The sequence below is a fragment of the Notamacropus eugenii genome, chromosome 6, assembly GCF_028372415.1.
Source record: "Notamacropus eugenii isolate mMacEug1 chromosome 6, mMacEug1.pri_v2, whole genome shotgun sequence".
In the NCBI taxonomy this organism is placed as follows: domain Eukaryota; kingdom Metazoa; phylum Chordata; class Mammalia; order Diprotodontia; family Macropodidae; genus Notamacropus; species Notamacropus eugenii.
The window spans coordinates 292,393,461-292,410,739 of record NC_092877.1 but is presented as its reverse complement, the minus strand read 5'-3'; the positions used below and the strand labels follow the sequence as shown (position 1 = coordinate 292,410,739).

The window sequence follows — 17,279 nt, the reverse complement described above, 5'->3', positions numbered from 1 at the left end:
AACATTTATTTTATTATATTTTTATCTAATTCATTAAATATTTCCCAATTACACTTTTCTCTGGTTTGGGCTGCACGTGGGAGTTTTACAAGTAGTATGTGGCAGGCCACAACACAAGTTTGACACCTCTGACTTAGATGACCACAAATTACTTGCCCCTTTTACATTTTTTAAAGATAGCAAATCCATCCAAACACCTCTAGTTTCTAGTTAGCAGAAGAGTTTATCACTTAGTGAATAACCAAAACCAAATCCAATAGAATCCTGAAATTACTGGGAGATTAAAGACTTTTAAAAAATTTTGTCCTGTAAGGTAAAATAAAAAGTGTAAATTTATTACAAAAGTATTTTTTGAAATATTTATTTTAAGCCACTGTGAAAACAAAGACAACTGAGTGCAACTGGAGATCATCATTTGGAAACTGAACATACCATGAAATTACTGAATAGCAAAAAATGCCACTGTTACAAAATACAAGACTGAGTTACATTAAGAGGTACTGTTTTCAGTATACATCTGACTCATTAAACTAAGATTGTGAGTTACTGTACCACTGAGCAAACAACAAAAATACCAAATCCAATTAATATTAAATACTATTCAAACCTAACAATGAACTTGTAGAACTATAACTTCACCTATACAAAAGGAATGTACACAAATGTTATAAAACATAATGAGAGTAGCTAATACTGTATCTGTCTCTTCAAAACAAGAATACAGGAAATGCTTGAAAAAGTTTCTTGCTGACATTTTTATATTCTTTTTTCATTCAAAACAAAAAAAAACAGCAAAGAAAGAAAGCAGGAAAAAAAATTTTTTTTTGCCTTTTAGTACTAATAATCACCAATATCCACTAATTTGTATAAACTTCTTGTGCTGGTGACAGGATTTGCAATTTTGGGTCTCTTCCACACTCAAAGGATAAATAAATAGCTCCTTATTTCAACTGTGCCCTTTCCTTCCCTTCCCCCCACAGAAAAGACAAGGAAAGCTACCTTTGAAAATTGTAAATTTTGAAGTATGATATATTAATAGATTGAATTACTGACAATATTAGATCTTGAAGAATAATTTTTGCTGAACCAGCACCCAAAAGACACATTGATGAGATAGTACTTTCTTCCAAAGGCAAAGTTTAGTTCCAATTCCTTCAAGGCCAAATGAGTAAACTACTCACTTTTATGTTACTGAATGGCACATTTAGTAAGCGATTTAAACTCTTCTCAGCAGCAAAATAAAATCCATTATTTGACTAACCTAAGATTTACAGATATTTTATTTAAAATTTGCAAGCATTTTAAAATTAAAGACATTACCACATATATCCATAAGACTTTTCTTGACAAAGGGATTTCAATTTTTCCCCACTCTTTATCAAACCTTGAGATTCTCTCTGTGGTTTTTGAAGGAATCAGTTGTGTAAAACAAAGAATCTTAAAATAAATCAGGTGCTAATTTTAAACATACCAAAAATATGTCAAATCTCTTTTCGTGAAAGTGACCAAGAATCAAATCTTAGCACATACTTTAATCAATCTGAAAATAAAGATGTACTAGGCATATCTCATTTTTATCTTCAGTCTTTTTAGATTTTTATTTCTACACTTCTTGCAATGGCTTGAAATGGAACAGATTTACAAAAAATTCCACACAAATCACAACTTTAAACAGCTCGGAACATGTCATTACATTTCATCAGGATTAAAATCCCCACAACATTTTATGAAATTACAATATCAAGCAGTTTTTGTCATTAAAAAATGTCAATGACAGCTGTCCCAAACAAAGTTAAATAACAACACCTAAGCAGTCAAAATGAACTGAATATCCCTGGAAAAATCACACACACACACACACACACACACACACACACACACACACACACACACATGCATCTTTGAAAAAAATTATTTTGAACTGTGGAATTGATTGAATATACTGTTTGATCCCTATCATTTCATCTCTACAAGGAAACTTAAGTAATGCCTATAATGATACCTATTTAAAAATTACTTCTATGTCACTTTCCTGATATGAATATGAAATTTCCATTATTTTGTTTTATTCTTAGTAATTACATTTATTAACAACTCTGTACTTCTATAATGGATCTCTGAACTCAACAATGTTTCAAAGAAATGTGAGGGAGGCAAGAATATAAGTCTAATCTGAAAACAAGAATTACTGAGAGACCTACAAAAATCTCTATGCTTGGAAAACAATCTGTAAAGCAATCAGTTATATATTGCCACTTCAAAATAAAACAAATTCAGAATTTTGGTTTGCTGCTGATTGACTATGTACGTTAAATGCAGTGACAGATTTTTTAAAAACAGATATGAAAAATACAATCTAAAATCTAATATGCAATTAACCCACTTTCTGGTTAATAAAAGAAATAATGCTAATATTTATAGCAGCCCATTGGTGCTTCATCTCATTGCCTGAAAAAGTAGTAAAAATTTTGCTTAGCATTTCCTGCGTTCCTCAGTCCAATTAAAAAAAAAAACTTCAAGATGAAATAACAGAAATTGTAAATGTTTGGTCTATTCCAGCAATTTTCCTATATAAAACAATCTCAAAGGTTGCCACAAAATCTCAGGAGGTATTCAAACACTTTTTAGCACTTTGCTTAAGAAGAGAGAGAGAACTTCACTGTAACAATAATACTATTAGTCAATGTAAATGTTCTGAGAAAAGGCTATGCCTTCTATTCTGTGCATATCTGAAAAAAAAGAAAAAAAGACAACAGAAACAGAAATACCCACAATGAGGGATGTGTTGAAAACCTTCCAGCTATTGGTAAAACTGGAAGCTGAATTAAAAGCTTATGATGTAATATGATATAGACTTCCTCATCTCTAGCTTTTATCACCTTTTCAGTTTACAAAGACAAGTAGTAGGAAACATTTCATCCAAAAGGTTGGTGAAATACTATGTTGTAGAAAAAAGTATATAAGGTTTAAAATTTTTTTTAAAGGCCAATACCACATTTTCTGGAATTTGGGAAGGTCTTACCTCTTCTGAAGAAACTTGATACCAGATTGTAGTATTGTTGTAAAATCTGTCAATCAACTCTATGACTGTTTCTCTCTATGAAAAGCATGTCTGCTCTAGCTTTGTCTTTCAATTTAAATAATTTCTATTTTCAGTATTACATTATAGGGTAAAAAAACTGGAAATTTAATATATAAATAGCAAAAAAGAGAAATCAAAACTCTTCTTGTGTGATGTCAGATTTTAAAGCACCTTTATAATGTTCTACAGTGAGTTCTCCCTAAGACACAAGTAAAATAAAATGAAATCTTAGAAACAATCAAAAATCATTTGCAAAGCCAAGGGGATGTTTACTTACACACACTCTCTCTCACATACACACTTTCACTCCAACATAAATTGGCTAAATTGGCAATATTGGCAAATAACTTGTTTTATGTGATCAAAGATTATGAAAGCTATCACTTCTGGTGTTCGTAGCAATTTTAAAATTTTAATGTATTTACTCTTTAATAAATTATGTTGTTCTGTTTCAATCAGTTATAGTAGGAAGTTTGATAGTATCTTACCTATGAAAAATAAAACTATGATTTAAAAAGATTGGCCAAATGACAAATTTTTCCAGAAGAAAAAATTAGCCTCAATCTTATTGATAACTGATGTCAAATTAGTCATTAATACTATTTTTTTCCCAAAGGGGCAAGTATGTTGCAAAATTGTAGCAAGTAAAAGTGTTATAAATCTTATTAGCTGGCTAAATTCTATTAACAGCCATCTCAGTAATAAAAGAGTATTCAATAAATCACAAATGCAGTTTTTAGCAGCACTATCAGACACAATGAAAATCCTGCGAGACAAAGTCACCTGAGAGCTTCATCATCAGACTTTCCCTTCATATAACAATTTCTTCATCTGAATATGACAAACACATGGATAGAAGAATAAATGAAGATAATATTCCAATACAGATTACAAAGATATGAACTGGATTATCATACTGTAATATATATCACAAATAACTCAAAAAAGGTTATTTATTCACTTTCAACTATGCTAACAATGTTAATATTTGTTAGTTACATTTTATCCTGCATACATATCTCTTCACTCAAAAGGAGGCATAAAATGTACAGTGGCTGGATTTGTTTTATGCATTTTCCAAGATCCAACAAAACAGAGGTTTGCGTCTCTCCTCATCAGAAGCCTTTTCCATCATTTCATAATATTTAAGAACTGCCTGTAAGAGGTCTCCTACTTTCCATTCCTTCTCCCGTACTCTTTTTGAAAGCTAGCAAAAAAAGAAAACAGAGTTAACCAAAAATCTGACAGCTATGAGATGTTCTTAAAATACTACTTTTTATTGCTAAGAATCCCACTGTGATTCATTACTCAATATCAACTAAGTTTCCTCAAGCTAAACACTTTTCCTTGCTGGTATTTAGAGACTATCTCCAAGAAAAGGCCCTGTAGCTTATATGGTGATACAACTACATAAACCTGACACTTCAAGAACTAATGCAAAGGCTTCATACAACAGGAAATTCTCAACCTAAAGAATTTTGTCACACTCTCAATTAAGGAAAAGAAATCATAATAAAAGATGCCAAATTGGGGGTGGGGATGTTCCTTTCACAACACAACGTGAGTTTGCAAGAGAATACACCTGACATTCAACTGAAATATGATTTTCCAACTTAGGAAATTTCTACGGTTATGTAAAATATGACTAAGTTTAAAATAATAAAAACTTCAATTGTACATTGTTTTCATTCTACTGAAGAGAGTTAAAATCTGCTGAGTGAGGTTTTTTCGGAAAGTGAACACCAAACCAGAGTGTTTCTGGGCCACCACTCTATTTTAACCAGCATTACTTCAGATCTTCTTCCCATAAGGACAAACTGAGCCAAAGTAGTAATAGGGGGATGTTAGGAGATAAACCTCAGAGCAGTCTTTGTTAGTTACTGCAGGGCAGCTCCTTCAAAGCTCTAAGGGTTCTAACTACCTACTGGGATGACTATTCATCCTCTCGGCTTATAGGAAAGAAGGGAAAAAAATAAGGAAACAAGTTTTTATGGGGAGTCTCTTATGAGCCAGGCACTGTGCGAGAGCACTTTACAAGTATTGCCTCATCTGATTCTCACAATTCTATGAATGAACTAGAAGCTATTGTTAGCGACATTTCACAGTTGAGGAAAATGGCAGATAACTAGTTCAATGACTTGGCCAGAGTCACCCAGCTAATTAAATATCTGAAAATGGATATGAACACAGGTCTTCCTGATTCCAGGCCAAGCACTTTATTCATGGTACCAACAAGCTGCCCCTCGGCTGCTATTTATTCCTATTTTCCTGCCCTGCTCTTTCCTGTTTTTACCAAATAACCTTAACACTCCTATTCACAAACTTATATCCAAAATTGGAAAATATACTTTTTAACTACAGAAAATATGTACTTTTAAAAGATATTATGTTGGTAAACTCATATTTAATTACAAATTTGCTTTATCAATTACTATTTTTAACTCTCTGTGGATAATTCTCCAACTTTTTAATTTATTCTATACATTTTAATACAAAGGCATTTTATACAAAGCCTTCTCATAGTAACATGTGCACTGTAAATATTCAATCCATTTTTTTATCCCTCCCATTTTTCTTCCTTAATGACATCAAAATATCCAGATATCAAAAATGAAATATAACTATATTAAACCCCCATTATTAAACTAATAAATACTTCTAACCACGAAGAAATGTAAGAAATTGACAAGAAAAGAAACTGAAGACAATGTTAAATGCATTAATTAACCCACGAATCCCACCATTTTCCTCCACTGAATGCTTTAAAGAAATTCCACACCAGAACTCATTCAGTATGATTGCTATATATTTTTTTTAATTTCACTTACACTAAAAATGCTGATGAGAGCAAACTGAATGTTGACGTTGGCTAGGGCAAAGCAAATAAAAAGCACCCCACTCAAAAGTTAGCATGCAAATTATGTGAAAGCTGTTAAGACCTGGAAGTTTGGTCTTGATGAATTTTTACTAATCCAGTATTCAATATGTTTAAGTTAACTTGGAGCTGTATCAAAGACTAATGAAAGAAAAAAAATTATTAACCATTCAGCCATCTCAGAAGTTTGTACAGCATGCCCTAAAACAAAGCAGGTGTGATATTTAAAACAGTTTGCAGGTTATATCTTCCCCATCATTTCTGAGTTCTTTTTCCCATGAAAAAATTTTAATTTTATAACTTATTTTAATTACTTATTTCTCCTAATCAGACTTGGTCTACTTACACAGATTGATCAAAACATTTCATCTTCATACTCAAGAGCTTTTTTTTAATTTAGCTAACATGGTACTTTAGGTTAAAAAGTACCGTCAAAAAGACTACCTCATCTGAACCACAATAACTCTATGACACAGGTAATATAAGTACCATTATCCTCATTTTACAAATAAGAAAACTAAGGCCACACAAGTAGCAGAGCAGATCATCTTACCCCAAGTTCCAGTGTTAACTTCAATATTGTTTTTCATTATACAAACCCTGTATTTATTTTATAGAGATGTATAAACTACATCTCTATAAAACATGTAGAATACAGTCTTTTATTAGACAAGTTTATTTAATAAAATCTGACTATTCCTGTTCAGGTTTTAGAGATGAAACATGTTTGGTAAACATGGTAAGTGTTTACTAAATTAGACTGCTGAATTAATGAATCAAAGTATCTGAAAAAATGTCTGTTCAGCTTAAGAGTTAGGATGGAAATATTTTCACACTGAAAAATACAAACTGCAGATATAAAAAGCCCTTTTTCTTGTATATCTGGCTACCTACATCAGTTTTCTCTTAGCTCCCCAACTTCATCATTATCAACAAGAATGGAAAAATGAAACAGCTATCAAGTTAGACCACTTGGATGGAAGGTGACAGTGTAGGAAAAAGAGGGTAAAGTGTGTGTGTCTGTGTGTGTGTGTGGGTGTGTGTGTGTTTATGTGTGTGTGCATGCATATGCACATGCTCATGCATGTGTGTATACACTTACACCAATGCACTGGGTGGCACATATACCTTCTACTCCCAATGGACACAGAAGGCAAAGGTCCTAGTTCTTAAAAAGCTAAGCATTCTCAAAACACACACATACACCTAAAGCACTTTATGCCTAGTAATTCTGGCATAAGCACATCTATGATGTTCTTTAAATTGCCAAATTAATTCCAACTTAATTGCAATAAAGACAACTTACTGCCAAATTGTAATCATAAACAACAAACTCCTTTTCAACTAAACAGTAGAATAAATTGGCCTTGAATTATTTATGGAAAAATGAAGAACAGAAGTATTTTTTAAAAGACAGAAACAGACAACTCAGAATGCAAAGTCTAGCCTATTAAAACATGCCTCAATACTACAATAAGTTGATGAAATTAGACCATTAAGACTGTGCTATCATATGGCATACCATTAAGGCATTGAATCTACCATAATATTCAAAATTCCAGTACTAATGAGATAAATTATAAAGCTAATGGCTTCAACTTAAACTCATTAGACAGGACCAAGTCCTGACATTTACAAGATTAATTTATCACTGATTCAAATGCTAGTGATATTCTTGATAAATAAAATTCAAAAAGCAGACTATGTTTCTTCACTAAGAGGAGACCTGAAGATTTTGTTTAGAATATGCCCACTAACAATATAAAATAAGATTGAGAGGGCAAATTATTATTGTTCTGAAAGAGAAAACTACAGTTAACTTAAAACTCCTTGATTTTTGTTTCATGGTGAACCTAATGGAGAACCTAATGGAGATATTGAGCCATAGACACCTTTACCAAAACGTGACAATAGGGGACTGATGGACGGGTGAGACTGACAAGGTCTGCAGTCCTCTAACAGTACTCACCAGCAGGAATTCTTTCTTTGAAGAGTCATGGAAATAAAGCTGTTCCACCTCTGCCTCAGAGGCAGCCAGCCACTGAAGGGCAAGCCTCAACTGAGAATCCACGATACATGAGGTCATATCAATATTCACTATTAGTAGTTTCCTCTCAACTTTTTCCAAACCTAATATTTAAGACAAAACAATCAGGAAATGAAACACATCAACCAAACTGAAATCACTGTATTTTCCAAATATTAATAGGGAGGTTCCATTTCTTCTGATTCTAAAAAAAGATGATAGGAATCTATTTTTTAACCATGCCACCAAAAGTGTAAATCTCACAAATTATAACATTTCTTTTAAGCTAGCAGAAAGGCTAACTCCATTATATATTTTTTTCTGCTACATATTTATAACTAAACATATATTTCTGAAGTTTTAAAGAGATTGTCTAAAATGCCATGAATAACAATCAATGTCTAAATGTTAGAACTATAAGTCATACAAGTCAAAGAAAAATGTCACTGAAAGTCCTAAAATAAATTTTTTGCAAAATGAATTTGAAATACATACACATATACACACATAGACATTCATACACACATGAATTCAAAAGAACTACATATTCAGATTTTTTTTCTATAAATATAGGAAATATATATTGCACAGGAGGAACTAGTCTCTGTTAATTCAAAAAAATCTGTGTTTCAAATGGGCTTATACCGTATTAAAATAAACTTTACTTTCATGCTCAACTGCTGAAATGAATGCACAGAGCAATTATTTACACAACTAGTAATTAAATTAATTACATATGAGGTGGGGGGAGAAAATGCCTAGGAAATTAACATCCTGGAATAAAAACATACAGCAACATTCTATTAACTGGAAATGCATGAACCAGAAAATACAGATTTTAAATTAACTGGGTAAGAATTACATCAAAGTTCTGCCGCTAACTAGCTCTGAGACCTTGGAAAAGTCATCTAATATGACTAGACCACAGCTGTCTCATATGTAAAATGAAGAAGCTGGGCTAGTTTGCTTCCAGCTATAAATATTATAATGTTAAATACATAGTGATACATACACACACTCACACATGCAAGCACACACACACTGTGAACACACAGTTGGAATTTTAGTGCCAGACGGGACCTCAGAAACTATCTAGTCCTAATTTTACAAATGAGGAAAATGAAACTGGTGGATTATGATTTGCCTAAGATTACACTAAGAGAGTAGTACTTAGTGATGGAGTAATAACTTAAATTTAGTACTTCATTATCAACAACTTTACGAGCAGGCAGAGCCAGGACTAGAACTCAGTGTTTTTTGGTCCCCAGTACTGGGTTTTTCCCATTAAGTCATACTAAAGACCAAAAAACATATACAAACAAAGATATACAACTGGAAAGCACAACTAATCTAACGCAATTAGGGTCTTGTCTATGTGACAGACTGTCTTGATTATAGCTGTTACAAAGCAGGGGCAAGAAGTATAAAACTAATGCATTAATAAGACTTACTGCACAATAAAATCATAACTAACCAGAATACAATCAAAATACTCAATTAATTGGAAATTTTCTGTTAGCCTATATGAAGAAAGAACACAACCCTCACCCACCACACACACACAAGCACAAGCTACTTTTAAAGATTTAAGAAAAAAAAATTCATGATATGTGTTGGCTCAGAAAGAATATACTCTTCCAAACTCTGTATCTCTATATCTATACTATTATGCTATCAAAATTGACATTTACAATGACCACAGAAACACACTAACAAGTCCTCAAAGAAAAATTCAATTATGTTCATTGTATTATAATCTAAAAGAAATACATAAATTTATTTTTAAATACTTTCAACAATAATTAAACCACAAAAGTTTTCTGATTAACCCTCAACCCCGAATGTCAACAAATCAAGATGCCCACTTCCCCAGAAGGTTAAGTGAATGTTGATATACTGATATGAATTTGCATATACACTAGGCATACAGAAGGCATCAGAGTAGGACCCAGTGAAGGAGTAATAACTCACATTGGTATAGCATTTCCTTCTCCAGCTAGGTAGTACAACAATTATTGCCCCTGTTTTGGATGAGGAAACAGGTGCAAAGAGTTTATGTGAGTTGTCCATGGCCACTCAACTAGTAAGAATTACAGCCAGGATTCACACCCAGGTCTAACTCCAGTTACTCCTCTGAACATAGGACTCTTTACCTGAGTCTAAAACTTTCCATAATTGTTTGTTTCTGCCACTGTTGAACTTTGCCCATATGTGTGACAATACACTTCCCCTTCATGTCCCAAGATTTCCTCATAATAGTATATCCTTCTTAGTACACAATCCAACTTAGCGCCACATCAACAACACAACTTGTGGCTACTTTTCATCCTGTTCCTATTCAACAATGATTAACCATTCAAGAGTCATATTCTAGTCCTAAGTTTATAAGTTATAAGGTTTTTTAGATATGAAGTCTTACTGATACCTTTTAAGAATAAATCTGACTTCCTACATTAGGACATCAGTTGACTGTGCTGATTAGCCACACTTTGTGCATGCGGGTATAAGCACCAGAAGCTCCAGGCTTTTACTGCAGGCTTTCACTGGATTTTGTTTCCTGTGACTTTCTGGGTGTGTCTGCTACTCTTTCTACAGAGCAGAGACTCTCTAAGGTATCTATGCCTTTGATTAAATTTGAAAGACTCCAAGCAAACAGATTTTCACCAGTCCTTATTAGGCATATTCCACTCCAGCCTAGTAGTTTGTCATTCCTATATCATTATAGAATTGAAAAAAATATACACTAACATAAAAATGTAAAGTAATTCTTTAAAAAGTTATATTCCAAGACTATTTCACAAAATGACTCTTTTACCTGAAAAGATTGCTGACTCCAAAAAGCTCCATCAAGTATCCATACAACATGGATTATATTAGTAAAATAAATATACAGCTACTAAAATAATGTGATTGTGGAGGGACTGAGTAAACATTTCTGCTATCATTTATAAGCTGAAATTCTTAAGCTGGAAACTAAATGAAGATATTTTTATCTTCTGGCTGAGAATAAAAGACCATACTAACATCATGCCATAATTAAAATAAAATACTATGCCTTTGTGGTAGATTTTTAGAATTTTGGGGATATTTTCATACTTTGAGCAAAATATTATGTGAACTATGATTACACCTAAAAGAAAATCAAATGAATCCCTTATAATTATTTTAGGACATATATTAATATGAATTTAATTCTTTAGCAAGTACTTAGCCTACTTCATAGAGAACTTAAAATTACATAAGTAATATTCAATCAAGACTATATTGGAATTCTGGATATGATTTACATAAACAACCTTGATAGTGTGTAATTCACATACAGAAGAATATATGAACATACAAAAAAATTCTTAAGAAATGTGAGAATAATGAATGTGAAAATATTCTATAAAATATTAAGTGCCATATAATGTCAGATATTTTTAGTTAAGATCCATTACCTTCTATAGCATGTTTATGTTCTTCATCTTTATCATCCGGTCCATCACTGTATTTTAAAATAAAAAGGCAAATATTAATAAAATTTTAACCAATGTACAAAGTCAGTTCTAAAACACAATAATTATGTATGTGAATAATGGTAACACATACAATGCTTAAAAAAGAATCAAGGAACAACAACTAAAAGGAAGCTTTGCTTCTCACACCATTTCATGTTATAATTTGATCTGCCAATGGATTCCAAAGGACAGGCAATCAGTAACCTGGAAATCCTACCTTAATGTGACAAATATCCAAGTAATTTTAGACACAGAATTCAAATGCAAAAATAGTCTACAATATTTGTTTTAGATAGAGCTCTTAGAAGACAAGACTTGAGTTTCATTCAGTATCTTTACATCATGCCATGAGGATTTATTTAGGCATTCAATACATAATAACATTGATATTTCTCTTCAGAGTACAGAAAAGTTAATTTTTCTTCCACATGTGATAATCCATACCAAATAAAACCTGCATGAACTGAAGACAAAGGAAGAAAACAGAAATTCTGTAGGAAGCAAGCTCTTCTTTAGGAAATAATAATTGATAGATTAAAAAAGAGCAAGCAGAGCATGCAAAAAAAGATAACTTACTTTATAATTAGATGTCATTCATACTTGACATAGCCATATCTCACCAAATGGAAGTTCATTAGGCAAAATCATGCCAAGATTAGGAGAAAAGCATGTTGATATTCATGTGCATGGGTAACACACATTCATTTATAATTATATTTCATGCATTAGTGATGGAAACTGATCTGTTTAAATTTCTGGACTAGACCAACCTGTCTGATGTTGGAAAGGATAAATTCTCCTCATACAAATCTCCTTCTAAACCAAGACTGCTCCAGCTACTGCTGTTACCATTACTGCCAGAGAAGAAGAAAACAGAGCTGAACTAGAAAATGAACAATATATCTAAATAGATGCTTTTCCTTCAGAGCTGGCAGAGGCAGTTAGGTGGCACAGTGGATAGAGCACTGGGCCTGGATTCAGCAAGACCTGAGTTCAAATCCTGCATCAGACTGTGCGACCCTGAACAAGCCTGTGTTTGCCATAGTTTTCTCAACTGGAAAATGAGGATAATAACATCACCTACCTCACAGAGTTGTTGTGAGGATCAAACAAGATAATATTTGTAAAGCACTTAGCAAAGTGCCTCATACACAGTAGGTAGGATATAAAAGTTTATTCCTTTCCCCATCCCAATCACACAATGATGTTCTGCCACTGGCAAAATTGCCTGGAGCACCAAGCAGAGAAGTAATTTGGGATAACTGGTATATTATCCTGAAAAGGAATGTACAAAGACACTGATTTGGGGTGGGTTTTCCCCCCATTATTTGACTGTTTTCTAGTGAACACAAAAGACACATTGTGGAACAGCAAATGAGGGAACTTTTAAGCAACAGGTTCCACAGTGAATAAACTTCAGACAAATTTTTAATCAAATCACCTTCAATGTGAGGACGGTTTAGAAAAGGGAAAAAAGCCACTAAAACAGTTTAGAATAAAACTACCTTCGGATACGTTGGGTTGCTTGTTTTCAATGCTGTCTGTGTAAAAGCACTATAATTGCATAAGCAACCTTCAGTGCCTATTCTACATGTAAATTAAGAGGTAAATGCAGACAACAGAGTTTCCAGAGTAAAAGAAGTCTGACAAAAATGAAATCACAAATGAATGGAGCCCATCTAACAAACAATTACTGCAGTTTGGGGGTTGGCTAGTCTTTAATATGAAACAGATAATTTGTTACATCTACATGCTGGCTACCTAATAAAAAGGAAAAAATAGCAGTGGCCATTTCTAAACAGGAAAATAATTGTGTTCTAAAACTGCAGCAAAGCAACTACAAAGAAAATGGCAACTGCACTTAGAAATAAATTAGATGCAATTCCTTACAGAGACTTTCAACATGCAATTTTAAAATCTGAGTAATTAACATAACAATAAATCTGTTAGCTTGCAATAAGCAGTTATAAAATATTTCTCAAACTAAATAAGATTGCAGAAGATATCTCTTGTAATTACAAAAATATATACAAATACACTTTATTTCTAAAAACATGAACAGCTTAACATATCACATATGTTAAATAACAAAGCTGCACAATTAATTCTATAATCTGTAATTCTAAGCCTTTCAAGTTAGCTTTCCTTATAATTTTAAAGTTATCCTATTAACTTTAGTTTGTTAACTGGTGCTATGAAGAAGTCTATGCTAATAACACTGTACAATAAAAAAGTTGTTCGTTGCTGAGTACCATGGGAATATACTGCACACTAGTCTTCCATAATTCAAGCCTAAAATTTCAAGAGGTTTCTCAGAGTTGTGTCACACAATGAGCTGACACCAACTTTATACTTAATTAAAACCATCAGATATTTTTCATTCTGGGTTTCCCCCATTATGTACTTGTGGCACTGTTAATTTTTTTCACCTAATCTTCTTTTAATTTTTCCAATTTATTAGTTTTCATCCTAGATCTGTATTATTTAAATTCAAAAAGTGGACAAAGCTGGACTCTATTCAAGGTACTAGTAAAAATGATGAATAAAAAACAATAATAAGAGTCCTGTGGTATATGCTACATATTCTTCCATATTTTTCATCAATAAATTAATATACATTCTTTGAGTATGTTATGCAAACATCTACAAATCCACATTTCAAATGCCTTGCTGAAAGCAAACTGCTGTGTTTTCTAAAGATGACCTATAAGTAATGTCACAAGAAATAAAGCTATAGGCTGTAAATTGCAATCTCTTTTCACATTCTCTTACCTATTAAAATATATGGAATGAATTCATTTTATGATAGGGTTTTAAGAAATAATAGTGGTTTTCATAGGTATAGTAAACTATGATTAAACTGATACACTATCAATACTTGTTGGCTAAATTCATATCAGGCAGACTTTTTGGTAACAAAGTGCTTAAATAAGTATCAATATTTAAACATGCACCTCATTCACCAGGATATATCTGAGCAATTCCTATGAGGGGGAAATACATGAATGCAAAAGTATGGATAAGTGCTTACTATATAAGCTCCACCTTGAGATTCTCTCTTTTGACTGGAGAGTCTCAGGCGCAGATAATCATTTCATGAGATGCCCTGGTCATGCTCCCTTCACTCCTGGATCCACTCCTCATTCTCTAGTCTTTTTTTATCTCCTCCAAAATCATCCCTCTGCCCCCATCTATCAGAACAATGAGTTTAAAGTATTAATAAGGGCTATAATTTTCTTATACAAGTTTTATATCCAAATAACAGAATAATATATTTTGAAATGTATGCCTGATATCTGACGAAAAACAACAATTCTTAGTATATTTCACATCTTAAGATGTGAAAGTGTACTACTACGAGTGTTGAAGTGGCCAGAATTTGAGCCCAGAGTTTATTGCATTTAGCAGTTTCTCAGGACAAACATCACAGAAAAATGAAATAGCATGGAGACAGAAATTTTGTGTCATAAATGAAAAACCTATAAACATAAAATCTGAAACTACTTCCATTTCCAGAATTATAACTGAATAAAAGTGCAGAAAAAATAAAAATGATAAAGAAATCAATTAAAAATTTTAAAAATCCTAGGAGAAATATGTGATCTTAGGAGGTATAAGAAAATAATAAAAACAAGAAAAATGACTACTTACTATTTTTAAGCTAAGGAAAAGCTAGTGTCAAAAGGTATGTTTCAGTCAGTGTTTCATGAGTTTTATTAGGAATACACTTTAGGTGAGGTTATGAATAAGGAGAAATAAAATTTTTAAATTTAAAATATTTAATAAAATTTTCTAAAATATTATGGGGGAAGTTGGGTATGATACAAGCACCCTCTGCTGTTCAAAATCATACTTGATTTTATAATGGTTATAGTTTTGCAACTTGTATAATATAAAGGTTATGATTCATTTGTCATTTCAGTAACTGAGATATTTTTTTAAAAAGTTATTTTAAAAAGAGACTCATTTGAACATATTGTATGTGAATTTGCAAGCTTTTTTTCTAGCTGTAATATTTTACAGATAATTTTTCTTCCTACCTTCTTCCCTCCAGCTCTAAATCTGTGTTCCTATGAACAAGGGGAGTGAGCACACACACACATACGCCGCATGCACACAATGCACACGCACATACACGCACTCACACACACACATACACACACACAAAGGAGATAAGATTACTTGGTCTGGACCTATGATTTTATCACTGTCATGGGTTCCTCATTTGAAAACTCCCTCCACAAATCCAAATGAACAACTCACCTACAAATTACAGTTTTAAGAGAGCTGAGTAGGGCACTGAGAGTTGACCCAAGTACCCAGCTAATATGTGTCAGAGGAAGGACTTGAATTCAGGTCTTCTTCACTCCAAGGCACGACCTTTTAATCATTATGCTCTGCTAGATTTCTGAAGTCTATGAAAAGACTTTTTAAAAATTGAAGGTAATAAAAAATATGAATTTTAACTCAACTATTGGCATAGTAGAATTTAAAATACTTGAAACTAATATTTATTTGCAATTTTAAGTCTTCTGGTGTTAGTCCAATATAAAATCCTTTCTTTATATATTGTTTAATACCTTTTACTCTATAACATCACCTTAATATAATAAATATGGCAAACTCATTAAAAATTATAAAACTGATTAATAATGACAAATACTTCAATTCTGAGCTTTACAATTACATTGTGTATTTCACATCTAATTTCATTGATTTATAGAACAATTAAACATTTTTTCCTATAATATATTAACTGCTGAAATGGCACTTGCCATCCCATCAACACAAATGTGAGTAACAAGAGTTTGAACTTTAATTACATGATTTGTTTAGTTACTGCTACTGCTAATATTACTACAATTCATTTTGTAAAAATCCCTTTACTCCACATACTGCATTTCATCTACTTACAGTAAACATTTGCTCCATGGAATAACACATCTAAAATTTGTAGACATCTTTATTATCTACAAGGTCAAAGTGTGAAGATTTTCTATGACGAACCTACAAGAAAGTATGTAGGGCCACACAAAATAGGGAATTGCATGCACATGTAAAATTTCAGTTACCTGTCACTGAGATGAAGGAAACTGCTGCTCTCATCCTGGTGATCATCTTCGAAACTTAGATTGGACCAACTACTGTCGTCACCGATACTCAGACTCATCTGCTGGCTACCAGCAGACTCAACTGACTGAAAACCGTCTTTTCCTATTGAACTAAACAGAAATTTGAATCAATGTATCATTCATTCTACATTACATTTCTGTACCAATTTAATGAGAAAATGAATAGAAATGCAAAAACACAAATGATTTGGGAAAGCAAGAAATGCCAAGCTATCTAACCCAGTATTCTATTTCTGATAGCAGCTCAAAGGGATTCATAACTTGAAAGATACACTCCAAACAGCTCTAACTTTACCTCTATGATCCATGAATTATCTATGTTCACTGGACTAGATGATTTCCAAGATCCTTTTCATCCTGTAATAATCTTATGATTTCTATTTCATACTACCTGTGGTGCAAAGTTTCCTCAACTGTAAAATGGGAATGATATTTTCACTACTTTTCATTTGTATGACTCCTTCAGAGTGTTAGGAGGAAATATTAAATATATTTTATTTATTAAAGTCCTGTATAAACGTAAGCTATGAATAGTATCAGAAGAACTAATGTAGAAATACCTAAAACAACATCATAATTTAAAAATTACCTCTGAATTCAAAGATTCCAAGATTTGGGGATGAAGTCCATCTTCACATTAGTTTTTCTGATTTCAAAAACTTTT

The 17,279-nt window shown here is 32.4% G+C and overlaps 1 protein-coding gene across 7 annotated transcripts in view; it reads right to left on the bottom strand.

Annotated features, from left to right (window-relative positions):
- Positions 1-314: 314 nt before the first annotated feature.
- AKAP11 (A-kinase anchoring protein 11) overlaps positions 315-17,279 on the bottom strand; it is a 79,851-nt gene continuing 62,886 nt past the window's right edge. For 4 of the 7 annotated variants that reach the window (XM_072617123.1, XM_072617124.1, XM_072617122.1 and 1 more), the window contains 5 exons: positions 16,556-16,705; positions 12,254-12,337; positions 11,424-11,470; positions 7,927-8,087; positions 315-4,289 (listed from right to left, as the gene is read on the bottom strand). In XM_072617123.1, coding sequence (XP_072473224.1) covers positions 4,149-4,289; positions 7,927-8,087; positions 11,424-11,470; positions 12,254-12,337; positions 16,556-16,705 — 583 coding nt within the window. In that variant the 3' untranslated portion in view covers positions 315-4,148. The remainder of the gene's footprint in view (positions 4,290-7,926; positions 8,088-11,423; positions 11,471-12,253; positions 12,338-16,555; positions 16,706-17,279) is intronic. The other 3 variants (XM_072617126.1, XM_072617125.1, XM_072617127.1) reach the window with 3 other exon arrangements.